Source organism: Heterocephalus glaber, unplaced genomic scaffold, assembly GCF_053883595.1.
Source record: "Heterocephalus glaber isolate CG9 unplaced genomic scaffold, H.glaber_assembly_v1.0 deba00001497, whole genome shotgun sequence".
NCBI classification, from domain to species: Eukaryota; Metazoa; Chordata; class Mammalia; order Rodentia; family Bathyergidae; genus Heterocephalus; species Heterocephalus glaber.
Genome location: NW_028258320.1, coordinates 47,070,610 through 47,087,806, shown reverse-complemented (window position 1 = coordinate 47,087,806; position 17,197 = coordinate 47,070,610). Strand labels below are relative to the sequence as shown.

At 40.8% G+C, this 17,197-nt stretch overlaps 1 protein-coding gene across 1 annotated transcript in view; it reads right to left on the bottom strand.

Annotated features, from left to right (window-relative positions):
- LOC101715149 (scavenger receptor cysteine-rich domain-containing protein DMBT1-like) overlaps window positions 1-17,197 on the bottom strand; it is a 150,988-nt gene that overhangs the window by 28,896 nt on the left and 104,895 nt on the right. Inside the window, 6 exon segments of the mRNA XM_087185349.1 lie at window positions 2,533-2,844; window positions 3,415-3,632; window positions 4,406-4,559; window positions 5,985-6,017; window positions 6,758-7,069; window positions 7,865-8,082. Of these exon segments, the coding sequence (XP_087041475.1) occupies window positions 2,533-2,844; window positions 3,415-3,632; window positions 4,406-4,559; window positions 5,985-6,017; window positions 6,758-7,069; window positions 7,865-8,082 (1,247 nt within the window).

The following is a 17,197-nucleotide window of genomic DNA, read 5'->3' as shown; positions in this document are numbered from 1 at the left end:
GTTACTGAAGACAGTAGAAAGGATTACCTGTTGATGTGGGCACCTCCAGTGGCTTTGAAAAAGATGCTATGAATGGATAGAAAGCACAAAAAGAAAATTATACATTTTAGTTAAATCTTAAACAGAGGTTAACACTTAATTACAACCTTTAACTCTTAGACAATTGTTTCTTGTAGAGAGTCAAGGGCTGTCCACATTTTGAATCATTTACAGATAGTTTCTGATTCTAAATTGGATTCCTTTCTCAAGTCCTTTCTCTGTAGGGTGCATTCTTTTCATCCCCCAACTGGTGTGTGAACAGTATAAATATAAGCCAACTCACACAAGCTCAGGGAAACCAAAGGTTGGTGGCTGATAAATTTTTCCTTTTTTAAAAAAAGATAATTTTAAAGTCAAGAGCACATCCTTTAGAGATCTCTGCTATGCAGAATGAGCTACCTTAGTGCTTCCTCTGAAAGATTGGGGTCATTCATTCTCCTAGCTTTCCTTTGCTTGTTTGACTCTTCTCTTCAAGTCCTACCATCGAAGAGCTGCTGACTAAAATTGAAATGTAACAACTACTGGGCCAAAAGGAGCCAGAAGCAAACTAAAAAGTGTTATTTTCAGCATCCTCATTCTTAACAATTCTGCAGGTAGACTTGTTTCTTTGAATCATCAATGTACAATGCCTTGTTTTGGGAAGAAACTGTACCCCCTCTGGGGTCCAAGAAAGGCCTTGAGTTACCATGGATAGAAAGCAGTATATAGACACAAATCCCTGTAGTACTCAGGGCTTGCATGAGGTCAGAAGATAACACCTAAGCAGCATGCCCTACTGTATAGCAAGCATTCCCTTAGCCATCCTGCCCAGAGAAAGCCAGAGACCCCATCCTCCTCAGTCTCATTCAGAGGTATCCAGTAGTTCAGAAATTTGCTTGAGCACTCACAACTGGTAAATGATGAAGACATGGCATTTGGTTCCTAAATCAAATCCTACTGCCCAGGGTAACTTTGCCAATGCAAGGTAAAACTGATCAATTAAGAGCAAGTAACATTACCTGAAGTTAAATAACTCACAGCAGCTGATGGTGTTGTGTAAGGCAGAGAGCCTGTAAAAGACATAGGACATACGGGTAGGTTGTCTCCTTCATTCTTTTTAAATTCCAGATGTAGGCTTGCTTATTTGAAACAGAAAGGTATAATGTCTCATTTTGGGGAGAAACTGTACCTCCATCTGGGCATCTGAAAATGGCTTTGAGTTACATGGTTATAACCACTGATGTCTTGGATCACTGGGCTCATTTCTGTCCTGCTGCCAGACACAGTAATGTCATTTTCTTTTTCTTTTTTTTGGCAAACTGTGACTACAGTAATGGTCACCTTGTGTGGAGTATCTACCTAGCCAGTTGGTTTGGTTTTGTAATCCTTTCTGGGTGTATGTGTAGGTATTGCCTCCCAGAATAAATGTCTATTTGTAAAGAAGAGAAGCACATTATCTCAAAGACACACACCAGTGACCTCAATGCAGGGAGGGTGTGGAAAGGCCCTGAGTGGGCTATGGAGCTGGGCCAGGTGTTCCAGGTGGAGATAAAATAGAACCCGGAGGTGCTGCTCAGTGGCCCTTACAGGTGACTCTGATCTACCCCTGATAGCAAGGGCCCTGCTTTCCAAACCTCCTGGTCCTTTAATCCCTAGCCCCATCCTGTGATTCATACTTGGTATGTGACTTCAGCTCCTGCTTCACCCAGAACACTGATTCTGTCCCTTGACTTCCTTCTTCTCATAACCGTCCAGTATCTCCACGAACCTTGTGCCTTTATCCTATCCCATCTAGCTGATAAGCCATTTTGCCTCTCCCAAGAAAGATGTAGAGATAGGTGGGGACTTTTGACTTCAACTATTGCATTTATTTGCAGAAACTTAGCTGGGATAAAACCAAGGAATAAGGGCCTTGGGCTAGGACCTGGGCTCCCAGCTGTTAGGAAAGTTCTTCATGTTACCTATGAAATAAGGGATTGTATCCAAGAGATGATTCCCAGAGTTGTGACTCATCACTGGTGGGACTGTGATAACTTGAGGTGGTGCATCTTTTATTTTAAAACTTGGATACTTACTGTATTACCATTTGAAATTCACATTTAGTTCTACTCTGAATTAAGTGTATTTTCAAATAGGCATGGGTATGAGTTGATTAGATTAGAAAACTTGCTGGTTATTTTTAAAACATTTTAAGCATGGTTTTATTTCCTCTTTTTAATGTATTGTCTATTGGTGGCAGGTGGTCCTGGCTCTCTGTTTAGAACGGTAAAGTTATCAAGCTTCCTTCTAAGAGGAATTTACATAAGTAAAGCAGGAGAGTCGTTTAAAGGAAAGTATTTTGATGATTACAGTGTGGGTAACAGGTGGGCATGCAGGGGCCCTGAATGGCTGATGTACAGGAAACAGAGGCCTGGGGGCTATCCAGGATCCCCTACTTCTCTGTGACCAGTTGGGCAGGAGGCTCCTGGAGCCAGAATGTCACTAGTCCACTCTAGGCTCAGAACCCAGGCCTACCTGAGCAGATGGCGCCAGCGTCCTCATGGTGGCCACAGTTGTGGGTGAACCAGCCACTGTGCAGGCACTGCCACAGCCTGGCTTCTGTCCCCACGCAATCCACGTTGTCCAGGGCGATGGGGCCCACGCCTCTTTCAAAATGTGCCTGGCCAAGGGCTGCCACAGCCCTGCCGCAGCCTAGCTGCCTGCACACCACCTGGGCATCACGGAGGTCCCAGCTGTCATCACACACTGTGGCCCAGCTGCCATTGTAGTGTAGCTCCACACGGCCTTCACACTGGTGGCTACCATTGGTCAGCCTGAGGGCCACATCTAGGGAAGTCAGACATACTCTGTTACCACTCTGGGGGCACCCCTTTGCCACTATGCTAGAAGGAGACAGGCATTTCCTCTGAGTCTGCTCACTTTTGAGGGCTCTACCCTCATGCTTGGGGAGAGAACCTGTGGCTTCAAGCTGGTTGCAAAAGCACTTTGGGTTTTTCTGTTATAGCAATGTGATTGGAGGGAGGGGTATTTAAAAGAGTTTGTTTCCCATACTGGATTGTTTACTTAGGACTCTTGCAAGCCTTGTGTAAAGTGACCATCACCAAGTATTCCAATGCTATTGCTGCTCTTAGTGTGGAATGACACTTTTTTTCCACATGGTTTTGAATGAAACAGGCTCCAAGATAGGGTAAAACAGTATCCTTTCTCAGTACTGTGTGCTGTGCCTCTAACATGAGAAGCCATGTGGGGATATGGTATTCCAGGGGAATGCTGGTATCAACCAGTTTCACCAAGTCAGACCGTGTGAGCATGGGAAGGAACTTGCAGGTCAATAGTGCCCAGCAGACTGAGCCATCAGCCTTACCATCACTGGCAAGTAGTTACGGAAGAACCTACCTGTGTCATTCTCATCTTGCTCCAGGGACTCATAAGATGCAAAGAAACCAGTGTTGGTGATGATTGAGTCACTATGGAACACCACTGTCATTCGGTTTGATGAGGAGATAAATGTTGGGATTGCCCTGGAACAGAACCTTCCCAGCAAAAAAGATTCACTTTGTGGGCCATCAAAGATTTCAACAAAGTCATATGGACAGCCATAGAAATTTTCCAATCTGCAAAGTGAAATGGTATCATTCAAACTTCACCTATTAGAGCTTAATCCCTCAGTCAGCATTGGCCCAGATTGGCTCAGGAAAGGCTGGAAAAACTGTAGGTTAGAAGAAGGGGTGACCCTAAGGACACTGGCAAAATGTACCCTCCTGTTTCTAAATATATTTTTACTTTTAAAGTCAATGGTATTTTCTGAATATGTATTATAAGCACAGGAGATAGAATTTAAGTGGTATTGATAATATTTGGTGAAAAGTAAAAGGATGTTGTTTTGCCCTGACCTCTTGTTCCTTACTTCACTCTCCTCCCCAGAAGCAGATTCAATGAACAGTTTCTTTTTTCTTCCCAGAGAGAGTCTATGCAAAAATGGAAGCAGACTGCACTATCATTCATGGTTTTCCTACAGCTTACTCTATGGTAGCATGCACTATATGTGTGACAGCAGTATATGGATTCAAGAGAATCTATTTACCTGATCCCATCCTGATGGATAAGTACATTGTTTCCACTCTATTGCTAACCCATGAAGGTTGTTGTGATGACCCTTAGTGCACACGAGAATTTGTCTATAGACCAAATTCCTGGACTGGAATTGCTGCATTAAAATATCTGTGAACTTAAATTTTTGATCAATATTGCAATGAGCCATCAGGACTAGCTCGCTCTTGAGAATTAAGTGTGGAAGTCTTTTGGGAAGGATAGAAGAAGCAAAGCAGTAAAACTGGTGAGCATAACTGAGTGAAGACAATAATACTAGCGGGGGATATTTACTCACTTGGCCACTTCAAATGTAAGTTTGACATGAGAGGTTTTGTCCACTTGTATGTCCCAGGCACATATCACATTTATGGGGTACTTTTTAGGGTACCAAGGACTGGAGAAAGTGCCTGAATTGTTTGTGAGCAAACCACCACAATGAAAATCTTCATCTGTAAGAAACAGTGAAGAAACTCCATCAGAAAGGGGCACTGACCTCTCCTGGTGTTTTTAGTGTGGTGAGTAAAGGATACAAAGAGAACAGAAATAAGGAAAACATGTTCTCAGGCTGCTTTTGCTGATCACTAAAACTGTTATCTTTGGAGAGTCCCCTAAGCTCCAAATGACATCGTCTTGGGCAGATGAAGATCATTGCATATTTTTGTGAAGAGAAAATGATAATATGATTGAAAAGGCTCAATGATGTGCACAGATAGTAAAAGAAAGAAAAGAGTGCAAAGTCAATGCAAGCTACAGTATCTTTTCTTAGTGGGGCAGGTGATAAAACACCTATACAGAAGGCTCTTAGTTGTATTTGTTAAAATAAGTAATTAAGAGGTCATTAAACTGATTCATTACTCTGAGATCTTAATAAATAAGCAAATTAAAACACAACTCAGTATAAATGGTCTCAATCAAAAGTTGCCAACTAACTCCTAACTAGGGATTAAAATGATCCAAGGAAGGCCACTGCACCATGTTCATCAATCAAGTTCTTTTTTTTTTTCCTCCAAGTCCACCCTATCAAAGCCTCTGCCACTCAGTGGAGGCCAAACCACTGTACTCTGGAACTGCTCAATTCAAAACTGCTATCTGCTCAAATATGTTTAACATTTTATCAATTATATACAAATTCTAGCTGAAATTAAGACCAAGATTTCTTAAAGCACCCAACTGTGGCTGAAATGTTGAGTATGGTTGGGATTGGTCAGAGGTCCTCTCTGTAGCAGCTTCTCGTATGTAAAAGGAAGGATGTCCATCTTGTTACTGATGAGCTAAGATTAAAAACAAAGCACACGCACACCTACATAAAGAGCTTACATAAAGTTGAAATACCTGTGAGTGAACTGGCATCAGTGAAGTCTGAAAATACACAGAAAAAATAATATCATGAACTAGGACCTCTATCCAGAATACTCCTTAAAAATACTCAAAAATATTGGCCCTCAAAGGCTCTAATTTCTGTGCCCAATGGACAGAGATGATTCTGGCTTTACAGGAGCTGGGATATTTGCACACAAGCCATGTACATGGTGTCTGACATATGGCTTGCTGAGGGCTGAGCTGGGATTTATATTTCCTTGTCCTCTGTGGCATCTCAGAGCATGATCATTGTGGAAAGCAGACAGCCCTCTCCACAGATGATCCTGACTCGGGGAGTCTCAGTGGCTGAGGGATTGAACCCTCCCTCTCTCCTACTTCTGTCCCCACCCTCTGCTGCCCCTTAGCTCACCATGCTGTCCACCCCAATGAGTTGCACTGCTCTTGTCCATTAACAGAGAATTTAATTGGACTATGCTCCAACTTCAGAATTGAATAGGAGCCAGAATTCATATACAGCAGGGACCCGGCAACTGAACTGTAACATAAAACAGTACCTTTTGGTCCTCCATTTTTATTGCCATCAACACCTATTCAAAATCAGAATGAGAGATGGACTGAATTAATTCATGAGAAAAATCAGTACTCTGTTTAAGATCAAACATATTCTAATCTGGGCAGCAGGGAAACTAGTATCATAACTCATTAAATTTGGCTAAAAGATTATTGCACCCTGACACTTTGTCCTTGGTGGCCTAAGTGGAACATGGTGTTTATTTGCTTTTGATCAGTTTCTAGGCTGACTAAGCTTTTGTAACAGAACTGAGCACAGTCTTTAACACAGAACCTCAGTGAGGCAATACTTGGAGAGTACTGACCTCCCTGTGATCTTGGATGTGCTTCTGCTGCCTTATCAGTGAAGGATGGAAGCTAAATAGTCTCTGTTTTCTCAGAGGTTGTGAAGATTAAATGAGAAAATGAGTGCACTGGTTGTAGCGTACAGTTTGATATGCATTATGCACTTGCAGGGCACTAACTGCTATCCTTATTTAGGATAGTGGATTGTCACTCATTCCCTGGCATATCCTTCCAGGTATGGGATTTCTGATGATATTGGTCCTCTATTTAACTTTCCAGGTAGGACCCTGAATACTTGACAATCTAAAAGAAAGAAAACTAACACTTAAACAAATTGACTTAAAAAGCTGACTCAAAGCCCAGAGTTTTCACTGACTAGTTGCCTGCTGGTGTTGACATCACCCTTCCCAGGAGGTGCTGGTAGGTGAGCCTCTCTCTGCCTGAAGTGTGCTCTGTGCCCATGAGTACTTACCTGAGCAGATGGCGCTGGCATCCTCATGGTGCCCACAGTTGTGGGAGAGCCATCCTTCGTGTGTGCACTGCCACAACTTAGCCTCATCCCCTGTACACTGCATTTCATCCAGCATGATGTGGCCGGTGCCTCCATCAAAGTGGCTGTGAGCTGGAGCTGAGAGGGCCTCGCCACAGCCAAGCTGCTGGCACACCACCCTGGCATCTGTTAGGTCCCAGTTATCATCGCACACTGTGCCCCAGGTGCCATTGTAGTATACCTCCACCCGGCCCTCACACCTGTGGCTGCCATTCACCAGTCGCAGGGACATACCTGGGAGACAGGAAAATGGAGACTTCTGAGCTTTGGAGTTGTCTCCAGTCTCTAAGACCCTCTGCAGGTAGAAAAATGTTCTCCAGTCCTTGGGCACATGTTCCCCTTCTAGACTCTTGGTAGGGTAGCCCTGTATCCTGATTTGCCTGAAATTGCCCTCATTTGTGATTTTTTTTTTTTTGGTACCAGGGATTGAACTGGGGTCCTTGCACCTGTGCAGCAGGTGGTGAAACCACTGAGCTAAATCCCCGGCCCTGTCCTTGTTTATGATTGTTGAAGATCATTTAATACCTGTTCAGTATTTCTGAGCTTTCAGAAGTATCTCAGCTGGAGGATACTTACACAGTCACTCTAAGCATAAGCCACCCAGAGCCCTGAAATGTTCCTTATATTCTGCTATAGAACCCAAGAGGTCTGTAAGTGTTGTGTATTGGATTCAGCTGGAAGCATGTGGGCTCGTTTGAGATAGTTTTGCTCCAGAATGATTTTTCCTATTGCATTTTCTTTTCATTTGGAGGGAGATATACTCACTTAGTCTCCTGTTGACAAACAGCTGTCAATGAAAGATAGAAGACCTTAGCCACCTACTTCTTCAGGATGCTCTTCAGAGGACAATGACAATGGGTGGCAGAGCAGGGGTGAAGATTGGGGCTGGAGGCTGCAGTGCTGTTAATGTGGATGTCAGCAGGGAAGGCGGAGTTGTGTGGTTAGACTTAGAGACTCCTCTCTTAAGGGAGGTGGACATGGGTTAGATACATCCTACCCCACCCCAGAGGCAGGTGCTAGGATACCTACCATTCTCCCTTTCGTCTTGCTGCACAGTGTTGTACAGGGCATAAAAGCCCGTGTTGGTGATCATGCCATCACTTCTGAACACTGCGGTCATGACATTTGAGGAGGAGAGGAATGTGAGCTCTGTCCCAGCACAAAACCTGCCCATGGAGAGTGAGGCAGCTTGCCATCCGTCAAACACTTCCACAAAGTCGTAAGGGCACCCATAGATGTCCTCCAGTCTGAGGAGATGAAAACTGAATTAACATCCTCAAAGAAATCCATGCAGTCATCCCCACCTCCTCCTTCAACTACACCTTCCTCTAATCACTAGATTTCCTAGGAGTTAGGTGACTGCCCTCCCTTCCTTCCTGTCTGGAGCTGCCTCTATCTGTCATACTCCTGTCTCTCACCTGGTCTACTTCAGCAGATTTCCACCTGGTGTCCTTGCTTTCAGCCTCTCCCACTCTATTCCTCTCTACCTTGAGTGTCCCCGACTCCGATTCAAATCTCTCTACTTCCTACGGTGATGGTAAGCATCCAACAGGTTCTCATTGAGTAAAAAGCTTAAGAAGATCCTAAGAAGAGAGAAATAATGGCAGCTATAAAAAGCTCCAGGGCCTGTTGGATGGACTCTTTTACCAATGTCCCAACCTGTCTGGCTCAAACCAACTGTTTCCATGAAACACTTTATCCAACTGGATGGTCAAAGAAGCTGTTCTAGCATCCTATCTTCTACCTTGCTCTAGCTTACCACCATAAATATATATCGCTTTTTCTTCATACCACTTAGCAATTCATCACAACCTGAAATTGTCCACTGAATTACTGATTTATTTGGGCACTATTTGTCTTTCAGAATGTGAACTCAGGAGGGTAGAAGTATCATCCATCTTGTTTGGTACTAGAAACCCATCCATAGATCAGGGCCCACAAGCTCACTAAATAAATGTTGAAAGCATATCAACATTTATCTAGCATGCTACAAATATGAAAAATGCACATTTGCTTCTGAACAACAGTGAGCACTCTTCAGTGCCTACATTATAAGTTTTCATTGTGCAATATACACAAAATCAATGCACATAATTACATTTTCCAAGTACATTAAGTACTAGATTTGAAAACCTGCTACTGAAGAACACATTTATTCCAGTGAATCAAAAGCCAATAGTTAATATTAACCCATTAAAAATGTTAAAAGTCATGATAAAATTTGCAACAAATTTGCAAAATAAAATTTGCAGCAACAAATGTGATATTAAAATGGAGACTAGATCTGAAGAATCCCTGAGAGATAAGCCCAGTAGGCCTCATAAGTGACTTCAACCTTGCTTGATTTGCAAATACTGTAAGCAAAACTTTAATATTTATTGTAAATGCCTGGATTAAAGAGAGAATGTAAGCCCAACCAAGAACAGTCAACAAACTTACAGTTACATAATTAGAGACATTCCAATGGGATAAACCAAATGCAGCAACTGTGTGATTTTAAACAAGTAAATGTTTTCTTTGTCTTATTTCTGTGTGTCCTATAGAACCTTTCCCTTTATAGGCCCTCAGAGGAGCTCTTAAACCACTTTTAGTGGTTAATACTTGTTTCATGAATCCTTGTTTGCAATGTAAATTCCTTAAAATTTTTGTTGTGTCTCAGTTTACCCTTTTAAACATAGGTGACACTTGTATCTGAGAAGTTATTTAATTAGAAAGCAGGATACTTTTAGTAAGAATGAAATGGCAACAGGTAATGGGGAAAAAATAAGAACCAAGATACATCATGTACAGGTACAAGCACCCAATGATAAATGTAAATGTATTGTTTACCTAAAATGTACCAATAAAAGAATTTAAGGAAAAAAAAGAATGAAATGGCATAATTTAAATGTAATGTAATTTTTACAGATGAAATACGAAGCACATTTCTATAGGAGTTGAAATAGAAAAGAAATAAAGTAAGCTTCGGGTAAATCAGGTTTTCTTAATCTCAACACTACTAACATTGGTGTTGGATAATTCTTTGCCATGGAGGCTGTCTTGAGCATTGTAGGACACATAGCAGCATCCCTGGTCTCCATCCACTAGATGGCAGTACTGCCCCTAATCTGATGATCAAAAATGTATGCATGAAGTAGGAAGATGGCTGCCAGTTCAAGTCCAGCCTAGGCTACATAATGAGTTCAATGCCAACCTGAACTATATAACAAGGCCCTGTCTCAGAAAACAAAACAAAGCAAAAGAAAGCAAAGCAAAGCAAAACAAAACAAAGCACTTCCAGACTTAGCCAAGTGTTCTGTAGGAAGGTATAATCACCCCTAGTTGAGAACTATTTTATAAATAATAAATAATTTTATGTCTTGAGAAACAAAAAGCAAATATTAATAAACTTAGACTTAAAAATATTAAAACTTGGGCCGGGGATTTAGCTCAGTGGTTTCACCGCCTGCTGTGCAAGCATAAGGACCCAAGTTTGATCCCCAGTACCAAATAGAAAAAACAAAAAACAAAAAACAGATATCATTAAAAAAAATCAAAACTTGTCAATTGGCAATTATGCTCTGGTTCTAGGCGACACATTAAACAACTCCTTGATTTGAGTGCTTCAAAATTGTAGAAGGAAGTTTATGTTGAAATAGCAACTTGTAAATTACAGGAGGTGTGGGCCACTATAGCTGTTTGGAATAACTATTTTCCAGAAAAGATAAAATGATAACTCTGTACCCCAAAACATTAGAAATGTGGATTTTAGGGGCCGGGGATTTAGCTCAGTGGTTCCGCTGCCTGCCTCACAAGTGGAAGGATCTGAGTTCGATGCCCAGTACCAAAAAAAAAAAAAAAAGAAATGTGGATTTTACAAACTCAAATTTGATGATACCAAATCTCATATTGCTTCCAACAAATAAATGTGAGTTAAATGAATGAGTTAATTGATGATATATTTTCCTCACAATACATAATTTTCTCTGTTTATGCCTTCTCTACCAAGAGGGAATTAGCCACTAGGTAAACCCAATTGAAATCACCCATCACTGCCCACCACTTTTGCACTTTTTTTTTTGGTACCAGGGATACACTTTTAAAAACAGCATCCTGACTGCTGTGCCAATGTACACAAATGGAAAGCAGTAGCAGAGTTCTGGGATATACTGTGAGACAAAGTCAGAAAGAGAAAATGACCCAGATGTAACCCCATATACAAAGACGAAACGATGGCCTACAGAGGTCCTGAGTCGCACAGAACATGCCGAATCAGCCCGCTGCACACAGGAAGGTCTGTGCACTACCTACCGAGGTCCTAAGTTGCGCGGAAGACACCGAATCACCCCGCTCCAGACAGGCAGCCACCTGGTTCCACACTACAAAGACGCAGAGGTCACCAGACCACCAGACCAAGGTACTGAGTCCTGCTGTTCCCGGCCCAGAGGTAGGGGCTTCTGAGCCGTCGTCCCACTGCTCCTGGTTCAGAGGACGGGGCTTCCTGGTCACCATCCCTCCCGCTGCTCCCAGCCCACAGGAAAGGGCTTTTGGGTCACCATCCCTACCGCTGCTCGTGGCCCCTGGTCCACCTCATCCAGCTCAGAGGAGGTAATCCGTGCAGGTGCTAACAGCCCCCTGGCCCAGTCAAAATGAGAAAACACGTAAATAAGTCTCAAAACCAGACTTCCAGATCACCTACAGCAACCCCAAAGGGAAATGAGATGGAACACTCTGATACTCAACCACTTGGACCCACTGAACTGGCAACAAAAGGGGATATGGAAAAAATGAAATCAGAAATAATTTCTCAGATAACAGGAGAAATTGTGCCCCTAGTGCAAGACATGATTAGTAAATCTAGAGAGGAGCTCAGGAACATGATGGAATCCCAACATAGGAAACAAATGGAATCCATAAAACAGATGCAAATAGATTTCCAGGACATGAAAAACTCCATTGAAAGTCTACACAGCAGAATGAGCCAATGTGAGGACAGAATTTCAGATATAGAAGATAAGATTGCAATTAGTGACCAGGAAAAGAAAAATTGCTTCAAAATTATAAGGGAACATGAGAAATCAATCCAGCAGTTGCTAGATGATGCAAAGAAGAATAACATAAGACTGATTGGGCTCAATGAAGAAACAGGAGAGAGTGGAGATGACATAAAAAATCTCTTCACAGAAATAATGGCAGAAAACTTCCCAAGCATGGGAAAAGAGCTTGACATACAAATAAGTGAGGCATATAGGACTCCAAATAGCCTTGATCAAAAAAAATCTACACATAGGCATATAATTGTTAAGATTCCAGAAACTCAACAGAAGAACAAAGTTCTCCAAGCAGTCAGAGAAAAGAAACAAATCACATACAAAGGAAAGCCCATCAGAATCACAGTAGACTTCTCAACACAAACCATCAAGGCAAGAAGAGCTTGGAGTGACATATTCCAAGCCCTAAAAGAGAACAGCCTCCAACCCAGGTTGATGTACCCTGCATAAACTATCTTTCAAAATGGATGGAGAAATAAGATACTTTCATAACAAAGAGCACCTTAGGAACTTCATGAATACCAAATCAGCACTCCAAAGAATTTTACACAATATCCTAGGAACAGACATTGAGGATGACAACTCCAGGAAGCAAAGCAGAATGAACCCATCTGGCATGACAAGAAATTAAATGGAAAGGGGGAGAACCCAAGAAAAGTCATGGCAATGACAAGTCAATATGTTTCAGTTATAACCATCAATGTTAATGGTCTCAATTCACCAATCAAAAGAAATAGATTGGCAGAATGGGTCAAGAAGCAAAATCCAACAATATGCTGCATAGAAAAAACACACTTAATTCAAAAGGAAACTCATAGACTGAAAGTTAAAGGGTGGAAAACAATACTCCATGCGACAGGAACCCCCAAAAAAGCAGGAGTAGCTATCCTCTTGGCAGATCAAGTAGATTTCAAACCCACACTGATTAAGAGAGATGAAGAAGGACACTACATCCTTGTAAAGGGAAGAATCCAAGAGAAAGAGATGACAGTCATAAATATTTATGCACCAAACACTAGTTCACCCAACTATATAAAACAAATACTAACGGACATGAAAGGTCAGATATGCACTAATACAATTGTAGTGGGGGACCTCAACACCCCACTGTCACAAATAGATAGATCAACTAGACTAAAAATAAGTAATGAAATACTAGAACTCAATCGAACTCTTGAACAAATGAACTTAACAGATGTTTACAGAGTCTTCCACTCCACAAAATCAGAATACACATTCTTCTCAGCTGCACATGGGTCATTCTCCAAAATAGAACACATACTCACACATAGAACATGTTTAAGTAAGTGCAAAGGAATTGAAGTTATCCCTTGTACATTATCAGGCCATAGTGTGATGAAATTGGAGATCCATAGCAAAAGAAACTCAAAAAATTTCATAAACACGTGGAAATTGAACAACACACTTCTGAATAACCAATGGGTCACAGAGGAAATTAAAGAAGAAATCAGACAGTTCCTTCAATTAAATGACAATGACAATACAACATATCGGAATCTATGGGACACAATGAAAGCTGTCTTACGAGGGAAATTCATAGCAGTGAATACGCATATTAGGAAAACAGAACGAGCCCAATTAAACAACCTGATGCTGAACCTCAAGCTTCTAGAAAAAGAAGAGCAGGACAACCCCAAAGCTCATACAAGGGAGGAAATTATAAAGATCAGAGGAGAAATCAATGCAATGGAGACTAAGAGAACAATACAAAAAATCAATGAAGCCAAGAGTTGGTTCTTCGAAAGAATCAACAAAATTGACAAACCTTTAGCCAACCTTGTCAGAAAAAGGAAAGAACAGGCCCAAATCTATGCAATTAGGAATGAAAAGGGTGAAATTACAACAGACCCAGCAGAAATCCAGAGGATCATCAATACCTACTTCCAGAACCTATACACCAATAAGATGGACAACACAGAAGAAATGGACAGATTCCTAGATACATATGAATTACCAAAGTTGAATGAAGAAGACCTAAAAATCCTGAACAACCCAATATCAACCAATGAAATTGAAAATGTAATTAAAATCTTATCAACTAAGAAAATCCCGGGCCCTGATGGCTTCACTGCTGAATTCTACAAGGCATTTAGAGAGGAACTGCTGCCACTACTGTTTAAACTCTTCAATGAAATTGAAAGGGAAGCAATACTCCCAAATTCATTCCTGGAAGCAAGCATCACCTTGATCCCCAAAGCAGAGAAAGAACCAACTGAAAAAGAGAACTATAGGTCAACCTCACTAATGAACATAGATGCAAAAATCCTTAATAAGATACTGGCAAACAGAATGCAGAAGATCATCAAGAAGATCATACACCCTGATCCAGCGGGATTCATCCCAGGGATGCAGGGATGGTTCAATATGTGAAAATCAATCAATGTAATACACTATATCAATAGAGCCAAGGACAAAAACCATATGATTATCTCCATAGACACAGAAAAAGCATTTGACAAAATCCAACATGCATTTATAATAAAAAACCCTCCAAAAAATTGGAATAGATGGTCTCTACCTCAAACTGATAGAAGCCATCTATGAAAAACCAACAGCCAATATCATACTAAATGGTCAAAAACTGAAATCCTTCACACTCAAATCAGGAACAAGACAAGGATGTCCACTATCACCACTCCTGTTCAATATAGTTCTGGAAACATTAGCCACGGCAATTAGACAAGAGAAAGAAATAAAAGGAATAAAGATAGGAAATGAAGAAGTCAAATTGTCATTATTTGCTGATGACATGATACTCTATATAGAAGACCCCAAGAACTCCACCAAAAGTCTTCTAGACTTAATAACCAAATTCAGTCAAGTAGCTGGTTACAAGGTCAACACACAAAAATCAATAGCTTTCCTCTACACAAATGACAGACTCACTGAGAGAGAAATAGGGCAAATAATTCCTTTCACAATAGCATCCAAAAAACTGAAATACCTAGGAATCATCCTAAGGAAAGAAATCAAAGACCTCTTCTCTGAAAACTATGGCACTCTGAAAAGAGAGATTGAAGATGCTATCAGAAAATGGACAGACATCCCCTGCTCCTGGGTAGGAAGGATTAATATAGTGAAAATGGCCATACTTCCAAAACTGCTCTATAGATTTAATGCAATTCCAATTGAGATCCCAGCAGCATCCTTCATAGACCTCGAGAAAGCAATCCAAAAATTCATTTGGAGTAAGAAGAGACCCAGAATAGCAAAAGCAATTCTAGGTAACAGAGACATGGCAGGGGGTATCACAATCCCCAACCCGAAACTATACTACAAAGCTACTGTGATAAAAACAGCATGGTACTGGCAAAGAAACAGACTTGAGGACCAGTGGAACAGATTAGAAGATGCAGAAACAACGCCAGACACACTCAGCCATCTCATCTTCGACAAAGGAGCCAAACACCCTCACTGGAGGAAAGATAGCCTCTTTAATAAATGGTGCTGGAAAAATTGGGCTTCAACTTGCCAAAGATTAAAACTAGACCTGTATCTCTCACCATGCACTAAACTAAAATCAAAATGGATTAAAGGTCTAAATATTAAAATAGAAACTCTGAACCAGTTGGAACAGAGGTTAGGTAGAACCCTTGAAGACATCGATGTAGGAAAAGATTTTATGAACAAAACCTCAGTTGCCCATGAACTAGCACAAACAATCAACAAATGGGATCTCTTCTTATTAAAAGGCTTCTGCACAGCAAGAGAAACCACCAGCAGTGTGAAGAGACAACCCACAATGTGGGAAAAAATCTTCACCTGCTGTTCCTCAGACAAAGGTCTACTATCTCGAATCTATAAAGAACTTAAAAAGATCAGACCTCCCAAATTTAAAGACCCAATCCAAAAATGGGCAGCTGAAATGAACAGACATTTCTCAGATAAAGAAGTAGAAATAGCAAATAAATACATGAAAAAATGTTCAACATCACTGGTCATTCAAGAGATGCAAATGAAAATAACGCTGAGATTCTACTTCACTCCAGAAAGAATGGCTGCTATCATGAAATCAACCAATAACAAATGCTGGCGGGGCTGTGGGGAAAGAGGAACACTGCTCCACTGCTGGTGGGAGTGTAGACTGGTGCAACCACTGTGGAAATCGGTATGGAGATACCTCAAAGAACTAGGACTGGAAGTCCCATTTGACCCTGCTATTCCACTGCTGGGGATCTTCCCCAAAGAATTAAAAGAATCATACCACAGTGATATATGTGCACCCATGTTCATAGCAGCACAGTTTGTAATAGCTAAAACTTGGAAACAGCCCAAATGCCCATCAACTGGAGACTGGATAAAGAAAAAGTGGTTTTTTAATAAAATGGAGTACTACTCAGCCATAAAAAATGAGAAATTAGAGACATTTATAGCTAAGTGGATGCACATTGAGGTGATACTCTTAAGTGAAATAAATAGGACACACATGTGTAAATACCAAATAGTTTCTCTGGTGTGAGAAATTGAAAGTGTAAATAAGGACTAAATGTATAATAGGTAATGTGAAATAGGAAGAAAAGGGGCAAAGGGGAAGAAAGTGGGAGGGCTAGGGGAAAGGATAGAAGGGAATGGGATTAGTATGAGAAAATGGAAAAATAGGAAAAAATCTTCGTAAATAGGGAGGAATGGAGGGGTTGAAGGGAGGGCTGAGCAAGGGTGAAAAATAAGAACCAAGAGAGAATATGTAAAGGTGCAAATTTCTAATGATGAATTTCATTATATTGTATACCTAAAATGTACCAATGATTAGAATGAATAATTGATAATGCAAAATAGGAAGAAAAGGTCCAAAGGGGTAGGGGTAGTGGGAGGGGCAGGGGAAAGGAAAGAAGGGAAAGGAAAAATGCTGAGAAATGGAAAAAATGGAAACAAAGACAAAACCAGGGTTAAACATTATCAGGAAAAGTAATTTTGCCATATGAATTTTAAAATTTTTACTATACTATTAAAGTATGTTTATTTATAGTACTTTTTTCCAAAACTGTACTCATGTATATGTATATCTTATATATGAACATACATGTGTCTATACATCTGGGCTTCCATATCTGTGTGGGTTGCATCTGAGGATTCAACTGACTGTGAACCAAAACTATTTGAAAAAAATTGCATCTGTATTAAACATGTACAGATTTGTTTTCTCATCATTATTCCCCCAAAAATATAGAATAACTGCTTATACAGGATTTACATTGTATGAGGTATTATGAATAATTGGCAATGATTTAATGTATATAGGAGGATGTGTGTAGGTTCTGTGTAATACTATACCATTTTACTCTTTTTTTGGGAGGCAGGTGGCGGAACCACT